The 19,817-nt window shown below is 42.9% G+C and overlaps 1 protein-coding gene and 1 pseudogene across 9 annotated transcripts in view; one reads left to right on the top strand and one right to left on the bottom strand.

Moving 5' to 3' along the window:
- Positions 1-13,989, top strand: part of LOC129822697 (microtubule-associated protein tau-like) — a 39,916-nt gene extending 25,927 nt beyond the window's left edge. For 5 of the 9 annotated variants that reach the window (XM_055881095.1, XM_055881053.1, XM_055881036.1 and 2 more), the window contains 5 exons: positions 289-381; positions 746-838; positions 6,110-6,191; positions 6,404-6,510; positions 10,987-13,989. In XM_055881095.1, coding sequence (XP_055737070.1) covers positions 289-381; positions 746-838; positions 6,110-6,191; positions 6,404-6,510; positions 10,987-11,199 — 588 coding nt within the window. In that variant the 3' untranslated portion in view covers positions 11,200-13,989. Of the gene's footprint in view, positions 1-288; positions 382-745; positions 839-6,109; positions 6,192-6,403; positions 6,511-10,196; positions 10,365-10,986 lie in introns of all 9 variants that reach the window. The other 4 variants (XM_055881087.1, XM_055881078.1, XM_055881044.1 and 1 more) reach the window with 3 other exon arrangements.
- The window catches only part of LOC129822681 (KAT8 regulatory NSL complex subunit 1-like), a 77,050-nt pseudogene continuing 69,933 nt past the window's right edge, over positions 12,701-19,817 (bottom strand).

Raw genomic sequence — 19,817 nt, 5'->3', positions numbered from 1 at the left:
TCCTCCAACTTGGATTTCTGAAAAACCAAAGAACTTCTGAAAAGGGGCCTGAGATGTACAAGCCTAGTGCTGTTTTTCTTAGGTATCTTTCTTCCAAGCTTGAGTTGTTTATCACAGGCCGGAATCCACGTACTACTCCAGTATTTGGCATATCAAAGATTACGTTTGAGTTGTGATCACAAATGGCTTTACAGTATTTGTTGAATGTCCGGAACAATAAAAAATGGTTTGTTCTGTATTAGTTCCTTGGATGTTGTAAGAACGCTTTCTCCCCCCTGACTCTTTCAGGTGCAAATAGTTGAGAAGAAGATGGATTTAAGTAACGTTCAGTCAAAGTGTGGCTCCAAAGCCAATCTCAAGTATACCCCAGGAGGTGGCAATGTGAGTAACACAGACGGCATGGCGGTCAAGAGACTGCAGACAGGGACATTACCCATTTTCTAACTCCTACAGTACACAACTCACACACTTCCATAAAAACTGGTCATTTGATCGTTGATCTGTAACTATTTTGAGATCAGTGCATGTCAGATATCCCTGACCTGTAAAATAAGGACATTGCCTCATGCCTGTAACTTCTGAGGGTGATAAATCTAACCTTGAACTTTGAGGCTGTCTTGTAGATAGTCTGGTTGAAGTACATTTCTAAATAGTGGTCAGCAGCAAGATCCACATCGCAGCCTTGCAGCTGCTGCAGCAACCTGCCAGAAAGATGATATTTTCACCTCTCCTCTACCTCTTCCAGGTGCAAATTTTACATAAGAAGATCAACTTGTCTAGTGTTCAGTCTAGGTGTGGCTCCAAAGACAATCTCAAGCATGTCCCCGGAGGTGGTAACGTGAGTAACGTGAGGACGAACTCATGGTTTGGTCTTGAGTCTTCCTGCAGTTAGAACCAGATCATGGCCTTGGCCAGAACATAAAGGCTATTCCGTCTCCACTCTCTGCTCCTTCTAGACTTCAATTAAATGAGGACTTCACTAGTTTATAGCTAGATAGTTACTTAAGTTTGAGGAGTTTACAGACTTTCTTCATTTTTGTTAAATTTACTCTCTGATATTCTCTTATTATGGTAGGTAGCACAAGCTATCTAAGTTTGTAAACAATATTTCAACTCAATTCCTTTAAAATCAGTTGGGCTATCGCTTGATTTAATACAGGAACATTAAATAAATCAATAAAGTAAATGGAAAAACATTACAAATAAGATTAATGTGCCGAGGTAATTATAGTCTTGAAGTATGATGCATGTGACCATATTCAACCTAACAAATGAGACCCCACTCTAGATAATGGTTTCAAGTAGGAACACTTCTCTGAAGTCTTAACATCTTACAGTTGCAGCACGTTATGAAATTTTTCCAAATGCGAAAACATTCAAAATCACATGTAGGCTAAATCATATTTTTTTTCCAAATAAAATGTAAAACAATTAGACCTGTTCATGTGGAGGTTCAAGCTGGGATCAAGCCCAAATATCTTTGAGATACTGCATTAATTTCTGGTCACCGCCATTTGTCCCCTTAAAGCTGAATGTTTTCATCGTTTTCAAAGACGCAACTTTCAAAGCAGATTCCTCATACAGTTGCCCTTTACAGATTCAATCCACACTGGGCTAGCTTAAATGCAAGCATTGTGATTTGATCTGCCTTTCTACCCAATACAAATCAATTCCAACACAATACACTAAGTTTCCAACATCTGTTCAAAACCTAGACTATTCTAGAATAGGAGAATTGCTGACCTTATTGCATCACAAGCAACCCAGTCCCCCTCACCAATAAAGCCATTGTTTCTCTCACGGTTACAGACCAATCAGACCAGAGTGGATGGTGCAGCGTAGTGTACTTACTGTCAGCAGCACAGGTCTGTCAACCAATGTCTTCTCATTGAGCTGACTAAATGCCTTACAGTAATGGAATGTGCACGTCAGACGTCATTAAATCTGGCTTTGGATTGATACAGTACAGCCTTAGTATACAGACCTGAAATGAGATGACCCAGAACGATGAGGGACTTACTATGATTAAATGTGCGCTCAATAGAACTCTCCACAAAACGATATGACAAAGTATGAGGAAAGGACCAGCGAAGTATAATTAATGAATCTATTTGATTTCTATGGTCTGATGGGTATTTTCACCAGGTTTATCTACCAGGTTGATCTCTCGGGACTATTGTGTGCTTTGGCATTCCCTAAAAAGAGAATGATCTGTTAGATAAATGATTTGAGTTTATGTTTTGTACTGTATGTACACAGTGGGCCCTGGCACAGCGGGGATACAATAAGCCTGATTAGACCAATAGAAAAGAGTAGACCAGAGTAGCATCTGAGACTAAATCTTACTTGCTTCAACTTTCTGCAGAGGGCAACACAAAAACCACCCAGAAAGCCGAGATAAAGGCCTAATCAATCTCTTTAGAAGCTTTGATTTCATTCAACTGCAATGGGACACTGGTTTAAGGTTAGGGCTTGGCAGGGACTGTTGCGTAGCACCTTGGCCCCTTTGAGTCCCTGAAAACGGATGCATGGGTAAGGCATTACAGGGGGCAGGGCATCCTTGCCTGGAGATGCTGTTGCCAAGTTTGTGTTTTTGGTCCGTCTGCCCTAGATCTGTCTCCTCAAATGTGTCTCCAATAACCTGTGTGATGCACCCCAATGGCTCTTGTAGTCTCAAACTCTCCAAGTCCAATACACGGTTCAGTGTCTTGAGCTGAAAACCTCGACATCAGTGCTGGTTGCTACCTTGCATGACATGGATGACGTGAATGCAGTAGTGATGCGACAAAGTAGAACGCCATTGACTTATAATGGTGGCATGGTTCTCCTGGTTGGTGTACGACCGCGAGCATGCAGTCCCGGCGGGCAAACTTTGGGGGTGGTTAATCCATAATGACGTCACTTTCTGGTTCTAAACATGTGCGATTTACAACCAGTTGAAAATCACCATCTCGTTTATGACAATATCAAGATGTCTGGGAAAGAGGACATATTCCGGTCCGTTAATTTGTTAAAGGTGTCTTTTAGTTAACCAAGACATCGACAAACATTCATTATAATCAGAATACAACCTATGGCGTCGCAAAAGACAGAATGACGATGACCGTTACAACCAGTTTTGCCTGCTGGGCTCAACCTGAATCCTGTCAATTGTGATATTAACCTCCCAACTCATTGTCCCCTCCGCCACCACCCGTCAACCTCTGTAAATCAATAGTGTCTGTACTATATAGTCTACAAATCAAGACGGCTTGGCATTAGGGAAACCACTGTATAACTATGAAGTATTTGTTTATATAGGCCATAACTAGTGACCTCTAATGTATTACTGGTGCTGTCTCAGTAGAGATGTAAGATTCAACTCTTACAACAGAAATGATGAGGCCAGTTTATTTGATAGTGGTACCGGTAAATGGATAGTGATTGGGCTGCACTGAGTTGGATGTGGCTGCAGCGTTGCAGTCCTGCTGTAGTCGTGTCTATCTGTTTGGAGAAACAGGGCTGGGCTTCTGTTCTGTGTGTAGAGAATAATGTGATGAAAGCCTGTATCTCTATGCAGCACTGACACCACCATGTGTCTGTACTGCGTAAATACATGCTCAAACTGCATACCAGCAAATCGCTGCGCGTTTGGATGTGTATATGTTTGTGTGTATGTAAACAAGTGGGGTAAGGTTGAATTTTTTTTTTCTCCAGCAATATTCATTTAAACATATAGGCCTATTGTTTTATTTTTTTCATTTTATTCATCGGAGTAAACCTATTTCGCTTAGGTTGCTTTGGGGATCTGATTATGTCCTGATTGTCGTGTAGACTTGTTTTAAATCATGGATGGAGTGATTTTATGAGACCTCTGGTCATTTGAATTTCATATTCATAAACTCGGCAAAAAAAAAGAAACGTCCTCTCACTGTCAACTGCGTTTATTTTCAGCAAACTTAACATGTGTAAATATTTGAATGAACATAAGATTCAACAACTGAGACATAAACTGAACAAGTTCCACAGACATGTGACTAACAGTAATGGAATAATGTGTCCCTGAACAAAGGGGAGGTCAAAATCAAAAGTAACAGTCAGTTTCTGGTGTGGCCACCAGCTGCATTAAGTACTGCAGTGCATCTCCTCCTCATGGACTGCACCAGATTTGCCAGATCTTGCTGTGAGATGTTACCCCACTCTTCCACCAAGGCATTTGCAAGTTCCCGGACATTTCTGGGGGGAATGGCCCTAGTCCTCACCGTCCGATCCAACAGGTCCCAGACGTGCTCAATGGTATTGAGATCTGGGCTCTTTGCTGACCATGGCAGAACACTGACATTCCTATCTTGCAGGAAATCATACACAGAACGAGCAGTATGGCTGGTGGCATTGTCATGCTGGAGGGTCATGTCAGGATGAGCCTGCAGGAAGGGTACAACATGAGGGAGGAGGATGTCTTCCCTGTAACGCATAGCATTGAGATTGCCTGCAATGACAACAAGCTCAGTCCGATGATGCTGTGACACACCGCCACAAACCATGAGGACCCTCCACCTCCAAATCGATCCCGCTCCAGAGTACAGGCCCCGGTGTAACGCTCATTCCTTCGACGATAAACGCGAATCCAACCATCACCCCAGGTGAGACAAAACTGCGACTCATCAGTGAAGAGCACTTTTTGCCAGTCCTGTCTGGTCCAGCGACGGTGGGTTTGTGCCCATAGGCGTCGTTGTTGCCGGTGATGTCTGGTGAGGACCTGCCTTACAACAGGCCTTCAAGCCCTCAGTCCAGCCTCTCTCAGCCTATTGTGGACAGTCTGAGCACTGATGGAGGGATTGTGCGTTCCTGGTGTAACTCGGGCAGTTGTTGTTGCCATCCTGTACCTGTCCCGGAGGTGTGATGTTCGGATGTACCAATCCTATGCAGGTGTTGTTACACTTGGTCTGTCACTGCGAGGACGATCAGTTGTCCGTCCTGTCTCCCTGTAGCCCAGTCTTAGGCGTCTCACAGTACGGACATTGCAATTTATTGCCCTGGCCACATCTGCAGTCCTCATACCTCCTTGCAGCATGCCTGAGGCACGTTCATGCAGATGAGCAGGGACCCTGTGCATCTTTCTTTTGGTGTTTTTCAGAGTCAGTAGAAAGGCCTCTTTAATGTCCTAAGTTTTCATAACTGTGACCTTAATTGCCTACCGTCTGTAAGCTGTTAGTGTCTTAACAACCGTTCCACAGGTGCATGTTCATTAATTGTGTATGGTTTATTGAACAAGCATGGGAAACAGTGTTTAAACCCTTTACAATGAAGATCTGTGAAGTTATTTGGATTTTTACGAATTATCTTTAAAAGACAGGGTCCTGAAAAAGGGACGTTTCTTTTTTTGCTGAGTTTATATATATATATATTTTATTATTTAGCAATTTACTTCGATAAACATTTGATCAGATATATAGATTATAAAAGTGTTGTTTTCATGAATGTCGGTCATTTTGTGATTACTTTCATCCTCCTGATCATCAGGTATCTTGTCTCGCTTCTCAGGAAAACAGACGTGGGCGAATGTGTAGTAGAGAATATTCCTGTAAAAATCCAAACGAAAAGGTGAAAGGCTGGTAATCCAATCATCTAATCAAATATGTGTCCTTACATACATGGCGCCGGTAACTGGGTTAGAAGACAGCATTGTATCGTCATAGTTTCTAGAGATGTAATGAAACATCTTTGCATTGTACCCAAGAGGGCCTTTGCATCCAAATTTGAGACCTAGTTGTCTCATTTAGATTCAAATTTCACCATTATGGCCTGATTTTTGATAACGATGACTGTATTCCCTGAAATATTCTAGCTATCTTTTCATTTTTAAGGAAATTCTCATGTGTGGGTGCAATAGAATAACCCCTTTCCCTTTTTCCAACCAATATCTATTAAGGACAATGCTAGAAGCAAGTCTATTCAGGAAGCCATTCATGGTGGTGTCCTTGTCCTTGCATGTGTCTGATGCTGACTCATTCTAGATTGGCTCTCTGTATTCTGCCTCCTCGCATCGCCCAACAATGACCACTCCTCTGGTCTGATTCTATCTATTGTCTGATGATCTCCTTTGTTTCTCCCCATTTGCCATATCCAGGTTCAAATTACTCACAAAAAGATTGACCTCAGCAACGTACAGTCAAAGTGTGGATCGAAGGCCAACATTCACCACAAACCAGGTAACTTACGTGCAGAATCAAACCTTACAGTGACTGAAATGAAACAACATGCAACAGAGATACCCTGCTCTAACATGGACTACGGTTGAGGCTATTGGTGGTCTATACTCAGCCATATCAACAAATAGTTTTATGCTCCCTGACGAATGTGAAATAGGAAAACGTGTTGAATAACCTTTGCAGTGCTAAAGAATGCCACTTGTCTTCATTAGGTGGAGGCAATGTGGAGATCAAATCCGAGAAGATGGACTTCAAGGTGCAGTCTAAGATTGGGTCCATGGACAACGTTGGTCATGTGGCTGGAGGTGGCGGGCGGAAGGTAAACAGACTCACTACCACTAATGTCCGAATTGACTCGCACGTCTTTCAAAAACAATACTTTCATGTTTCAATCTTTCAAAAAAAAAAAAAAAAATGTACAAACCTATTACAATCAATTACTCATTTCTATTCTAAAACACTGAATTATTCTGCACGAATTCTGGAGACAACAGTCTGCACACAATTCATTGCTAATATTCTCTCTGGCTTCAAATCTCTGAAATCTAAACTAAATGATCACTCTTCTTGCTTGGCAAACTCTTCCTCTAGCAAACTGAGCATGCTGTGAAACTTGCTTGTAGACATTTCTAAAATGTCACGCAAAAGAGCGATTAACACAGAGTCACAACTAGGCCTCTCTCTCTGCATTTGCCAATAGGCATACGCCTGAGTGTGTCATGTACTTACAAAAAGTTTTTTTACAAACACTTTTTTATATTAATATTCCATATAAAGCCTAACAATAGATCATAAATACATTTATTGCAAATACAAACTTCCCTCAAGGTAACTGATCGCTGTTAAAACAAACTCTACCACACATAGTACATGAAGGCCAATTTTTAAACTCAATACAGTAAGCAACTGCGGCAGTATTTTCCCTCATCTCAGCACCCAGAATCAAATCAGATACTCAATATTTTAATTGTTAAGCCTATATCAAGAGATTATATTTTCCCTTACTCTGGCGACCCATTCTCCTGCTCTCCTTCCTCTTCTCTTTGCCCAGCATGTTTGGGTGGCAGCACCTCCTCTCATTTAGCCTGTGTACCAGTCTCTTTAGCTAATCCACTCCATGTCATGTGCCAAAGAGAGTGGCCTTTCTGCCATCTTCAAATATGATCATTCTATCATTAATGAGCTTGAGGAGAACGGAGGATTTGATCCTGATTCGATCACCCTTAGAGCTATCCTCCAATCACAACTATTATGCAAATATTGGCACTTTTTAGTCTCCACAGAACACGTGAGTAGGGTCTATCTGCAGACTGCGTACTACATGCCGCGCCCATTACGCCCCACTTACCACATGCCACTTAAGGCTAGGACACCGGCAGTTGAGAGGAACACACTTGTTTGAAATGGAAAAGCGTTGCGGTAGCTATTGATGAAGAAGAACATCAAGACGAAGCAGCTGCTTAACAAGTGGGATGCACTGTTGAGCGTTACATCCCGAGGGGTTCGTGCTGATTGAATGGAGATTGGGACAGCCGGTTAAATGGCGTCCCTTGACAAGGCAAGAACAAGACGTATGTCAGGAGAAGTGCGGTATTATCAGAAGGAGCGTTATACTTGGAATATGGAGAGGAAAAGAGAGGCAGAGGAGGTCTAAGAGAGAGGGGGAGGAAGGAAGAGGGGGAGCTTGAGTTGGTTAAAAATAGCTGGGAAAAGGGAGATGGTTTGTTAAAAGAACAGTAGAAAGTGTAGGCAGAGGGAGCTGAAGGGCGACGTATCAGAGGTGGTAGGTGGGGTCAAGTTCTCGGAGCACCGAGGGTCAGGATAAAGATGAGTCTGTGACAGTAGGATTGACGTTTTTGGAAAAATTTGACCTTTTCTTTTTTTGTTGATCCATTTGAGGTTTCAGGGTGGGTGACAACAGAGTTGGGTGCTGTGGAATCGGGTAACCAGAAGTGGTCTTGTGATAATTCTATGTGTTTCTACTGGTCAGAGGGAGCAGGCGCTCTGTGTTAAACGAATGGGGGCAAGAGATATGAATTGTTTTGTTCTCAAGAAAAGGGTGCCATTTTAGTAGTGAATACTGGGGTAGCGGTGAATGTGAACGCCGATCAACTGGAGGGGAAGATTCTCGGTGGTTGATGCTCATCGTTTGGTGCGACGCAAAGACAGGGTGGCGCGAGTGGAGAAACAGAAGAGTCATTGTCTGTTCTTTTGAGTTTTGATGTTGAGTCTTTACCCGACAAAGGGATGTTAGGATATATAAGTCGTCCCGTACGAGCTTTTGTGCCGACTACATTACATTGTTACAGGTGTCAAGCTTACGGGCATGTGGTAGCAGTGTGTAGGAGGAAGGTCCTAAGTGTGAGAAGTGTGCAGAAAGGCATGAGACAAAGGAATGTGTAGTATTGGGGAAAGTAGTGGTATGTGTTAATTGTAGGGGTGACAATGGGGCTGGGGGATCAGAAATGTCCCGTGCGAGAGAAGCAGGTTGAGGTTTCCAGGGTTAGAGTAGTGCAGAAGTTGTCATATGCTGAGGCAGTGAAGAAAATGGAGGAAGATGGGTCAAGGGGGAGGGATCCTGAGAGGAGTGGTGTCAGTAGTAGATCAGTACAGAAGGATAAACCAACAAGTGATATATGTTTCCGTAAGATTAGATTATGGGATGGAATGTAAATCGCAGAAAATAGAGGTGGTGGCAGCTGCAGAGAGGTATTTGGGTGTACGAGACTTGACATCAGAAGAGTTACAGGGTGTGTTGAGTGGTGGTGTCCCATCCTTTCAGCCTGAAGTAGGACTAAATAGATTTAAATAGTGGAGTATGGTATTTATTATTATTTGTGAGTGTAGTGTTAGATGGTCGGGTATTAGTATATATTTTTTTAAATTAGAAAGTAAAAAATTATTAAACTAAGTATAAGGGACGTCAGTCTATTAGGTGGCGGTAATCCAACATTTATTGGATGCCAACCCCCGTTAAACCTCAAAGAAAACACTGCCAGTTATTTTAACTTTACGGCGACGGTAATCACTACTCGGTAGTGCCACACAAGAGTTGGGTTGGCTACACTAGCCGTAATGCTGTAACGTTAACAGAACTGCGGGAAAGCAGTGCTCGGCAAGCGGGGGAGAATGACACTGTACCGGTGTTCTAGTGAGCTAGCTACTTCCCTTGCCATATCGTTATCAGAACTGCAGGAAAAGAGTACTCGGCAGGCGGGGTCGAAGGACACTGTGTACCTTCTTATGTGGGGGTTTTCGGCGGTTGGCATCCAACGCTGGTGCATTACCGCCACCTACTGTGCTGGAGTGTGTGCCAGAGACAGCGCTAGCAGTTGCAATGGCAGTGGGCGTGGCATGTAGTAACCGCAGTCTGCAGATGACATTATTGTAACACATTGGTATCCGGTTGCTGATCAACCGTTTTTGTTTGTCGAAGAAACTAGTCTGCCAAAATTTGCTAGCTCATGTTTAAATTCTCAAACTAAATATTGCAATTCCAACCACAAAATTATTTTAAGCCTCAAAATACAACTAAATATTTTTTTTAAACTTTGTTATTCATTATATTTTCAAGGATCCACGTGTTCTCATGGAAAATAATGTTATTTCCAACAACCAATGAGCAACTCCACCGTATATTTGAATGTTGAGATTGCTGAAAGGCCACTCTCCTTGGCAATGACAAGGAGTGGAATGTTAGCTCAAGACTGGTAACGTTACTCAGACTACCCTTTAATTTTCACTCTGATTCCAAGCTGGCACTGCAGACCAATCTCTTGCTTATTTTTGTTCTTTCTTTTCGTTTTTAAACAACTTTCATGTATTTCGTTTTTTTGTTGTTGTACAGACTCTTTCATTCATTTATTTATTTTATATATCATTTTTTTTTTCATTTGATTTATTTTGATTTGTTTGTTACGTTTGATTTGTTTGTTACGTTTGATTTGTTTTGTTTAACACCAACGCATGTTTTCCGTCCATACTGGGTGTGGTATCCATCCATAGAGAGAGAAGGGGAAGGAAGCCGAGAGGGTTTCTGGAGAAGGAGACACCTCCCTAAATAGGGAAGCTCCTATCCCAAGCCCTACTGGCCCCTCCAATGATCCCCCTCAGTCGCCCCGTTCTGAACACAGCCCAATCGAGGGGGCGTCCTGGTAAAGCTAGAAGTCTCCAGTAAGTACACAATGTCTTACTTCAGACCAAAACCCCAAAGTCGCCAAAAATGTCCAGTCAATTGGACGGATCAAGCCACAGCAGAGATACTCAACCTTGAACTGAAGGCCTATAATTCCCCCTTAAAAAACATGCACGCACCCACACATGCATGCACATGTGCAGCCAAACACACACCCACCCACACAGCATGTCCATAGGACTCCACACACTATCAAGAGGGGAATTGTATACATGTAACCACAAGAGGGCATTAACACAAAGTCAAGAGCCTTTCAAACTGCAGCATCACTGGTCTTTTGTGATATGCACAACCTCTGTTCACCATTCTACATTCTGATGTCATCACATAGAAAGTATAATACTGGATTTGCGCTGATTTGACTTCCACTCATCCCATGTCCAGATTAAGCCTAGTCCTGGACTAGAATACACGTTTAATGGAAATTCTCCATTTAGAATTCATTTTAGTCCAGGACTAAGTTTAACGGGAAACCTGGCCTCGAAGGTTTACACAGACACAATCCATGAATGATGCATAATTACACATGAAAGATTTGGCTCATCACTGTAGGTGCCCTTGCTCGCCATTCACTAAATGTATCAATCTCCACTCCTGCAGATTGAAAGCCACAAACTGAGTTTCCGTGAGACGGCGAAAGCCCGCACCGATCACGGAGCGGAGATTGTCCCCGTGGAGATCATTGCAGGCGGCTCACCCGCCCATCTTCTCAGCAACGTGTCTTCCCCTGGCAGCCAGAACATTACAGACGCGCCGCCGCTATCCATGCTAGCCGACCAGGTCTCCGCCTCCCTCGCCAAGCAAGGCCTGTGATTCGACCACGTCCCTCCCTGAAAAAGCATTGTAGGTTACCAAGGGAACCAACCACGTGATAAAAAAGAGAAACAAAGAGAAAAAGAAGCACCTCACTGAGTCTCCCTTCCTCCTTGAAATTCAAAGTCGCTCGCAGGATTTGCCGACCGGGGATATCAGTCGGGGCAAAGTGGTCCGTTAATGAACAGCTTATGGTCTTGATAGTTAGATAGACACAGGTAATGAAAACATATACGTGAAAGAAAAGCAACATTATTCTATACCCATAAAAACGCAGCCAGGCCTTCTTATAAAGACATTTACCCTACTTTCCATTTACAGTGCAATTAAATGGGCTGCTCAATTCGAACGCAACTGCTCGCATGAAAATATTGCACATTACTTTGCTTATTGCCATGCAGTGGATGTTTGCATTTGCTCATTTAAGCCTTAAAATGTGAAGTAGCCAAAGACTCAAATCTTTTCTCAACTAGAAAAGATCAGCTAAATTAAAGTGACACTGTACTATACCATTCAAATGATACTAAGTGCCAAATAGACTGTTGCCCTTTCGTGCTTAAAACACTCCGATATTCCCCAGTTGAGAAATCCGCGAAGATTTATTTACGGTATAATGAAATTCGAACGTTGTCGTAAACAGTTGCTGTGATGTAATGAAAAGCGTGTGACTCTGCCTTTGAGATTATTAAAGTAGACATTGTTTGTGAAATGATCAAATAAAAATGTTCACGAGAAGGACAATTACAAGTCTATTACCCAGAATATTTAACTTAAGAGTTAAAGCCCATGGCCCGTTCAAAACATTTCAAGGAGGATCCCATTGCTGAGCAATTGAAATCAATTAAGTAATCAATGAATTATGGAGTAATGGAGCTACATTGTGCATATGTCAATCAATTGGATAAGATTGCTAATTTGAAGTTGAGGGGTTTTTGTGTGTATGGTATAGTCTACGTGCCGATATTTTGGTGGTATATCACCAATCCTCACCAAGTTTCTTCTCAGCAGTGTGTCTGAATCTGAGTACCTCCCCGTTGATTTCTAGAACGGAAATCCATTCTAGACCATCTGTTTGGTCCAGAGCCAGAACACACCTGGGTAAAGGGGCGTTATGAAATTGTCATTGGCTTTGATACTCTGATTGGTTAGAGATGATCCAATTGCTGATTACTTTGTTTTGTACAACACCCCTTATTTTGACGTCAACAAACGACTTGAACGATGGCTGTCTCAGACTGCAGTATGTAGGAATGATTGAGCAGCGGAAGAATTCAGTTTGAGTGGTCAGGCAATATAAATGCCACTGCATACCCACAACACACATGCCTAGACAAGTCTCAATTTTACCTGCATGAAATTCAAAGCCTGATATAGGATGTGCTCCAAATCTCTACCCTACTCCAAAAGTGTGCACTTGCACACTCCCTCTGTCAAAGATGACCAAATGACCACCCCCTACCTACCCACAGCGCACTACTTACGTAGCGAATTTGAACTAAAGTAAATATTTCTTCGCAATGACAGAGCACTCTTTTTTTTACGCTGTAGATCAAACCTTATGTTGCGCACTTTCTTTCCTACTAGTAGCCCTATTCTGTGGATGTAAGACATATTAAACTGCTATTTACGAACGCTTGTAGATGCACCTGCTGACACCCTGCTATTATTTTTTTATACTCCCGACCCTCACGATGCATTCTTGTGTTTGAAGGTAGTTTTTACACACTGAAGTTCTCAAGTTGACCACCACTACATGGGTGTGAATGATAACTGGCTGGCTTTCCTCCTCATTCCTCATGGTCAACATGAACATTATGTACTGTGCTGAAAATATTTAAAAAAGGGGGTTAAGCGGATATTAATTGTTACGATTGAACAAATCTATTCAAGGTAAGACATGTAAGCATATTAACTACCGAAAGCCCCCCAAATACTCAAATCAAATGTTATGTCACATGCTTCATAAACAGGTGTAGACAAACAGTGAAATGTTTACTTATGAGCCCTTCCCAACAATGCAGAGAAAAAATAAGGAATAAATACACAATGATTAACGATAACTTGGCTATATACATGGGGTACCAGTACAGAGTCGACGTGCAGGGGTACAATGAAATTGAGGTAGATATGTACATATAGGTAGGGATACTAAGACTGATATTCACGTTAGTCCACATATCCGTTTAGACCGTTTTAGAAAAGGTACCATAAAACAACCCTATGCACCTTGTGTGGTGAATGATGTTCCGCAAAAGTGTAAGGCTGTTTTTTCCAAGTTAGTATTTTATTTCGAAGCTGAAAATTGAAATGTCATGTCACTCTTCTAGTTTTTCCCAGGTAACCACATACAGTAAATTAAATCTGAGTGGTTTACTATTCTGAAAGGACAGCATAACCTCATTTTATTAATTAAACCTTTTAATGACTGACATTTTAAGCAAACTGGTAATTGTACTGTAATTAAATCTGTTGCAACAAGAGGGGAAGAAAGTTGGTGCAAAGGGTGTTTAGGACTTAATGTCATTAATTTAAGGGAAGGAAAAGGGTAATTTGGGGCTTTTCAGTGTAGTAAATAACTTTTCCCTTTTGCCTCAAAGGGAACAATTATACAAGTTAACTAGCTTCTCTCCTCCCCATGTCCCGTTTTATTTCTCCTTCTCTGCTGAGTTTTTATTTTTGACAGTCGTGATTGTCTTTGTGATGTGCATTTTATTAATATTTGGTTTACACTGATACTTGTTGCTGTAAACGTGGATTAGGAAATAAAGTCAGTATTGGAACAATGTTAAAGGTTTCTTCTTTCCATTACATTTGTGAAGTGTTTCAAAGAATGACACGGGTATTTCCTGTCACACTGACCTTGTTTGTGAAATATGCAAGGGCTTTACATATGTAGAACTTACAAGCTCATAGGGAACACGAGGACACAGTTGATACAATGTAATTCACTTTTATTTTGAGAAGAACACGCTGCCTGCCGGTCGGATTGGTCAATCCATAAACTTTTTTTTTTTTTGCCTCTGCATAAAGTGTTCAATATAGTGTACTTGGCGTGGCTTCTCCCTATACAATCAGGACAGCTACAGCCTGAACATCAAACACAGTTAAATTATTTACAAAATATACTCTTTTTGTACAAACTATTACATGCTAAAGGATATACCAGACTCACCCACCCCCATTCACCACGTTGGAAATTCTAAGTACGAAAAATAGACCAGACAATACCGGCTTTTCAACGCTAGTCAAACCCTATTGTACATCGAAACAGTTTCTGCCTGGTGGGTCCTCCGATCTCCACTCGCAGACTGAAAACCGTAGTGGATAGGCGGGGACTTCTGTGAGGAAAAAAGGGATAGGCATCGATGGTCCCTATAAATAGAGTCCGGTTTGTCTTCCGGTCGGTCTGGACAGACAGACTCCCGTGGGAGAATTATTCACCAGGGAAGGCCTCACATTACCTCCTCGAAATGAGACAGCAGAATCAAGGAAGGTGGAGACCAAAAGGCTCAACTGAACAGTGATGTGAATGAACTCATGTCATGATTCCATACTAGCAGTAATTGGAACAAGAGCAGGGCATTGGTTGAGGCAGGCTTACGTTTAGCTAACTAACATGTGGTTTTGACTGGTGGGGCAGAGCATGAATCAGACGCACAAAGTGACCAAGTAGAAACGGCCAGGCTCAAATTGACTCCAACTGAAAGCCCTTACATAGCCTCCTGTGTGGGTGATGGCCACAGCCTTCTGACATAGTGACTCAATCATGAGGCTTTCTGTACAATACTCCACCTCATCTGCAGGGAGGGACAGAGCAGGGGATGCTGGGAACCAGGGCAGCTGATGGCAGATCTGGGCCGTGTTCAGTAGGTACCAAAGGAATATAACGGGCAGGGATTACCTGGACTTGTCCACCATTTCAGAACATTTTGTTTACTCTAATGAGCACAACCCATACTTAGTTTTGTTTTGCATGAAAATCATTTGACTTCACCAACATGACATTTGAACCTCCAATAAGACTCAGAGCTTGAGTGATTTTAATCCAATTGTGGAAATGCATTGACAATCCAACAGGTACATTGACATCTGCCATGTGCAATTCCGGACACAGGACCGAGACAAATTAGGTACATTTACATATTTTTGTCTCATGTTTTCTTTTACGATACCGAGTGACGTGAAATTGCATGGCAATTATGCATTACAAGCTGGAAACATTGCATCGGATGTGAACTACTGCAACCCGTGTCAATAGCTAGGGTATAGAAATGTAAAGTGGAGCGAATAATGAAGGGCCTTGATCCAAGATGAAGCCAAAATACTACATTCAAAAACAGAGGAGCTTTCTTTGTAATTGGAGCCCGACTGCACGCTTTTAGTGATTTCTTGCACATTATCCAAACCAAAAATCAGAAAAGCGTGAAATAACAGCACGCACACACACCACATCGAAAATGAAGACAGAAATCCAATATGCACACAGTTGAACAAAGACACTGAAATCAACTCCATTTCTACATTCCTATGTAGGAGAGGTGATGTGTTTTTTTTCTGCCGTTTATATTAGTTAACATATCCACATGATTATTTATTTGCTTCACTTTGGCTTGGCTGATTGAATGATCTATTCAAACTAGTGTATGTGTAATCTCATATTCAGGGTGGTGTTACTTGCTGTGCTCATTTTATACACCGCCCCAACAACCACTTGTGCTATCAGTCTATGTGACGGGGTTGAAAGGAAATATATTATTAAACCTATATGTAGAAGACAACTATACCAATGCAGACAAACAGAGAGGAAAGAAAAGCAGATGGAAAATAGCAAACTGATAACTACTACAGCTCTGGGAAACAAGTGCATAAAGGAACATGTCAGATTCTCTGGGGAGGGACTAATATTATTAGGTTGATTCAAGGGGACAACATAACAAGCTATGACAACAAGGCATTGCTGTTTTACTCACTCCATTTTACACTGACATGGGTTGGGGAATAGAAAGCTACAAAGGTACACACACTGCCTGAGTGGCTGCTTAGCGCTCAGCCCATTGGCCCAGAAACAGGAAGCAACTCTATGTCCTGCTCATCACAAATTCAGCTTTCAGTCTAATTTCTCTCCTTTTATCCCCATTTACTTTTATATATTTGTTCATTTCGGTGACCAAGAAAAGAAAGAACAAAACTGATTTCTAAATGGGGGTCTCTGTCTATGTTCACTAAAAACTGTGAAAGAATTTGACTGATGTTTGAATATCAAACAACAGGAGTCCATTATTCCATTGTTGATGTAGTTCTTGTTTAGAGTCTTGTGAAAGAAAAAAAAAAAGTGTTGAGTCCTTTATGCGGGGAGAGCCTTCGTTCATCGGTGGGAGGGTCTGGTGAGAGTGGTGGTGGCGGAGGGGGCTTTCTGCTTGCTGCTGTCGTCAGGGGGAAGCGGCGAGGGGGGACCCCCGGTGTCAGACTCCGATCTGGACGAGCCCGTCTTGCAGCCGGAGATGTGGCGCATGGTTCTGTAGGGGCGCTCCTCGGCGTTCCCTGGCTGTTCCTCGGGCTCCGGCGGCGGGTCGTTCTCCAGAGGGAAGCTCCTCCGGTCCCACGGGTGTACTGGGATGGGAACCTGGATAGGAAACTCACGTCAGACTGGACACAGGGCTATCACAAAGATTATCGGTCTGTGTATATTTATACCCAAAGGGCTGGTGCCTTAGTATTCACAAACATGGCATGCACACCGATTACACACCTGACGTGTGTGTGAACGTGTGTATAGTACGAAAGCGTCTGTGCTATGAGGAGCCTACCAGTTCTTCGTAGGTGCCGTCAGGCGTGGAGCAGCGCGTGTCTTCGTTGGAGAGCAGGCGGTAGGAGTCCCTGGAGCCTATAGGGGTGTAGGAGTACCCTCCTGCTGTGTAACACCCTGGGGCGTAAGGGTAGGACTGCAGGTCGGGGCTGGCCGGGGAGCAGGGGGAGGCGGCACTGACGTAGTCCTGCAGGGCGTGGAAGTGGGCTGTGTCCGGGGAGGAGGGGTTGTTGCTGCCCAGCAGGGGAGTGGTGCGACCGTCCGACCGGCCACTGACATATGAACTGGAAGGGGGGGGAGAGGGGAGTTAACTTGACATGAAGAACAGAAATGAAGTCTTCAGCTAGACTTCAATTGAACAGAAAGGAGAATAGCCTTAAGTAGAGAAACCTATCATCTAGATTCTAGAAGACCTGAGGTCAAACAGAGTCTGCTTATATTTTTCCTGTTTCACTGCATGTACAAGTGGGGTAACCTGTATGAGTGTGTGAATTATTATATATATTATTTTAATGCATATCCAAACAGCCCCGAGACACCCTCGGAGAGTGGGGTCAAGGCCAGCGATCACGGCGACGCTGGAGCAAATAGGGTTAAGTGCCTTGCTCAAGGGCACTGTCGGCAGATGTTTCACCTAATCCGCTTGTGGGATCTGAGAACCAGCGACCTGGCCCAACACTCTTAACCGCTAAGCTATTTGCCAAGATGTTCCCTGTGCTGCACTGCAGTACAACATACTGGACCAGGCTATTTTAGGGAGAAACATCAGTGCAAAAAATGTCAAGGTTCTGAGATAAGAGAATCACAATCAATATGCAGCTCAGAACCTTATCTCTGCTACAGACCACACCAAAAAAAGACACTGATTTCTGGATCAATAAAGAAATTAGAAAAACCTCCACATACACTGCTTATTGGAAAAACTATGGGGAGTGGGTGGATCATGTTGTGTGTGTGGGGGGAGTGTCTTGAATTGGGGCAGCTCATGTTGCAGGGGTGTCTTCTTGCAACTCATATTGTGGGTAGGGGGGGGGGGGGGTTTCGGTGTGTGTTACTGACCGGCTGCCTCTTCTCTTGGCGATGGCGCTGGCCGTCCAGGTCCAGCGGGAACGCTCCTGGTCCTCGCAGGACTGGTGCAGCTGGGAGAACGCAGTGTCTGTCAGGTCCTCAACCTGGAGGGAGGGCGAGAAATATCAGCCATCCAAGTTAGTGCTGTAACACTTGATGAACGCAGCTTGCTGTCAAACGTTGGTTTGGTTATTACCATTAAATGTATTGCATTAGAGCAGTCCTTCTCAAATAGTGGGGCTCGGAGCGATGCCGGGGGGGGGGCGCGTGTGACCCCGGGGAAAATGCTTTTTTTTTTGCCACAGGGAGTAGTTTTTTTTGTGAGCAGAGCAGGAGATATGAAGTACAGATAACAAACCCTTAAGAGACACCATGGAAAAATATTTAACAGGGATGAAAAGAAAGGCGGAGAGAGACGGAGATAATGAGACAAACGTAAGTCTCCCGAAAGCTAAGACGAGGAAATATGACGACGCGTATGTAGCGCTTGGCTTTACTGTGACTACGGTGGGAGACGAGGAAAGACCGGTATGTTACCGTGTCAGCATGAAGCCAAATAAATTAAGGCGTCACTTAGACATTACAACCCAATCACGCTGATAAGCCGCTTGAGTTTTTTTGGGCGAAAACATGCCGAATATTGCCAACAATCGTCCCGCTTTGTGAATGCTACTTCAGTAAACCAGCGAGCACTGTTAGCATCATATAAGGTGGCGTACCAAATTGCTCAGTGCAAAAAAACTCCACTCCATAGCAGAGGAGCTGATACTGCCTGCAGCAATAGACATGGTCTCTGTCATGCTGGATGACGCAAGTGCTGCAAAAATAAAAACTATCCCTCTGTTCAATGAAACTGTCGCCAAACGTATAAATGACATTGCTAACGATCTTAAAGAACAGCTGGTAGATAAACTCAAAGACAAACGTTTTGCCTTACAGTACGATGAAGCAACTGACAGCAACAAAGACTGTTTGTTTATCGCTTATGTACGTTTTGACATGACATACTCCCTGTGTGAGGATCTACTTTTTTTGTAAATATGTCAGAGACAGAGCCACAGCTGAAGAGCTATTCAAAATGCTGGACTGCTTCCTGACTGAGAATGGGGCTAAAGTGGGAGAACTGCATTGGTGTTTGCAGGGATTTTTTTTAAATTTCAGGCAAATTGATGCACTTTAAGTCTTTTCTGTTACAGACTAAAAAAACAATGTTAATAAAGTTATTCTTTGTTGTAAGTTGATCTATATTTCTTTCTTTTTCTTTTTCTTTAATGTTAATAAGAATACAATGTTATGCAGAGGTGTACTTATAACAATTTTATAGACAAATGATACTATTTACAGTAGCGGCGGAGAGTTGGGGGGCGCGAAATGTTTACTTCTTCCTAGGGTGGGGGGGGGGTCGTAACAGAAAATAATTGAAGGAGGTTATTTGGAGGTTGGTGGCGGCTCTCTCTAGATGTTTGACATCTTTGGACAACTAAATTATACTTCTGGTCTGCATCAGTAAACTACACCAACTGAGATTCTGGAAAGGTCATTCCAAGAAAAAATTATTTTTTACCTCCTCAATGTCAGCCTCCTCAGCGATTGGCTTAGCACAAATGTCAACCTCCTTCCAACTGCAAAATGTAAGCCAGATAATTAATACATCAGTAATTCACCACCCACGTGTGTGTGTTTGTGTGTGTATGCGTGTTCAAGTGAGTGAGTGTACAGCTGATGTGCGTAACTCTGGGCAGTC

Source organism: Salvelinus fontinalis, chromosome 2 (genome assembly GCF_029448725.1).
Source record: "Salvelinus fontinalis isolate EN_2023a chromosome 2, ASM2944872v1, whole genome shotgun sequence".
In the NCBI taxonomy this organism is placed as follows: Eukaryota; Metazoa; Chordata; class Actinopteri; order Salmoniformes; family Salmonidae; genus Salvelinus; species Salvelinus fontinalis.
The sequence above is the reverse complement of the archived record's forward strand: the minus strand, read 5'-3'. Positions and strand labels throughout refer to the sequence as shown.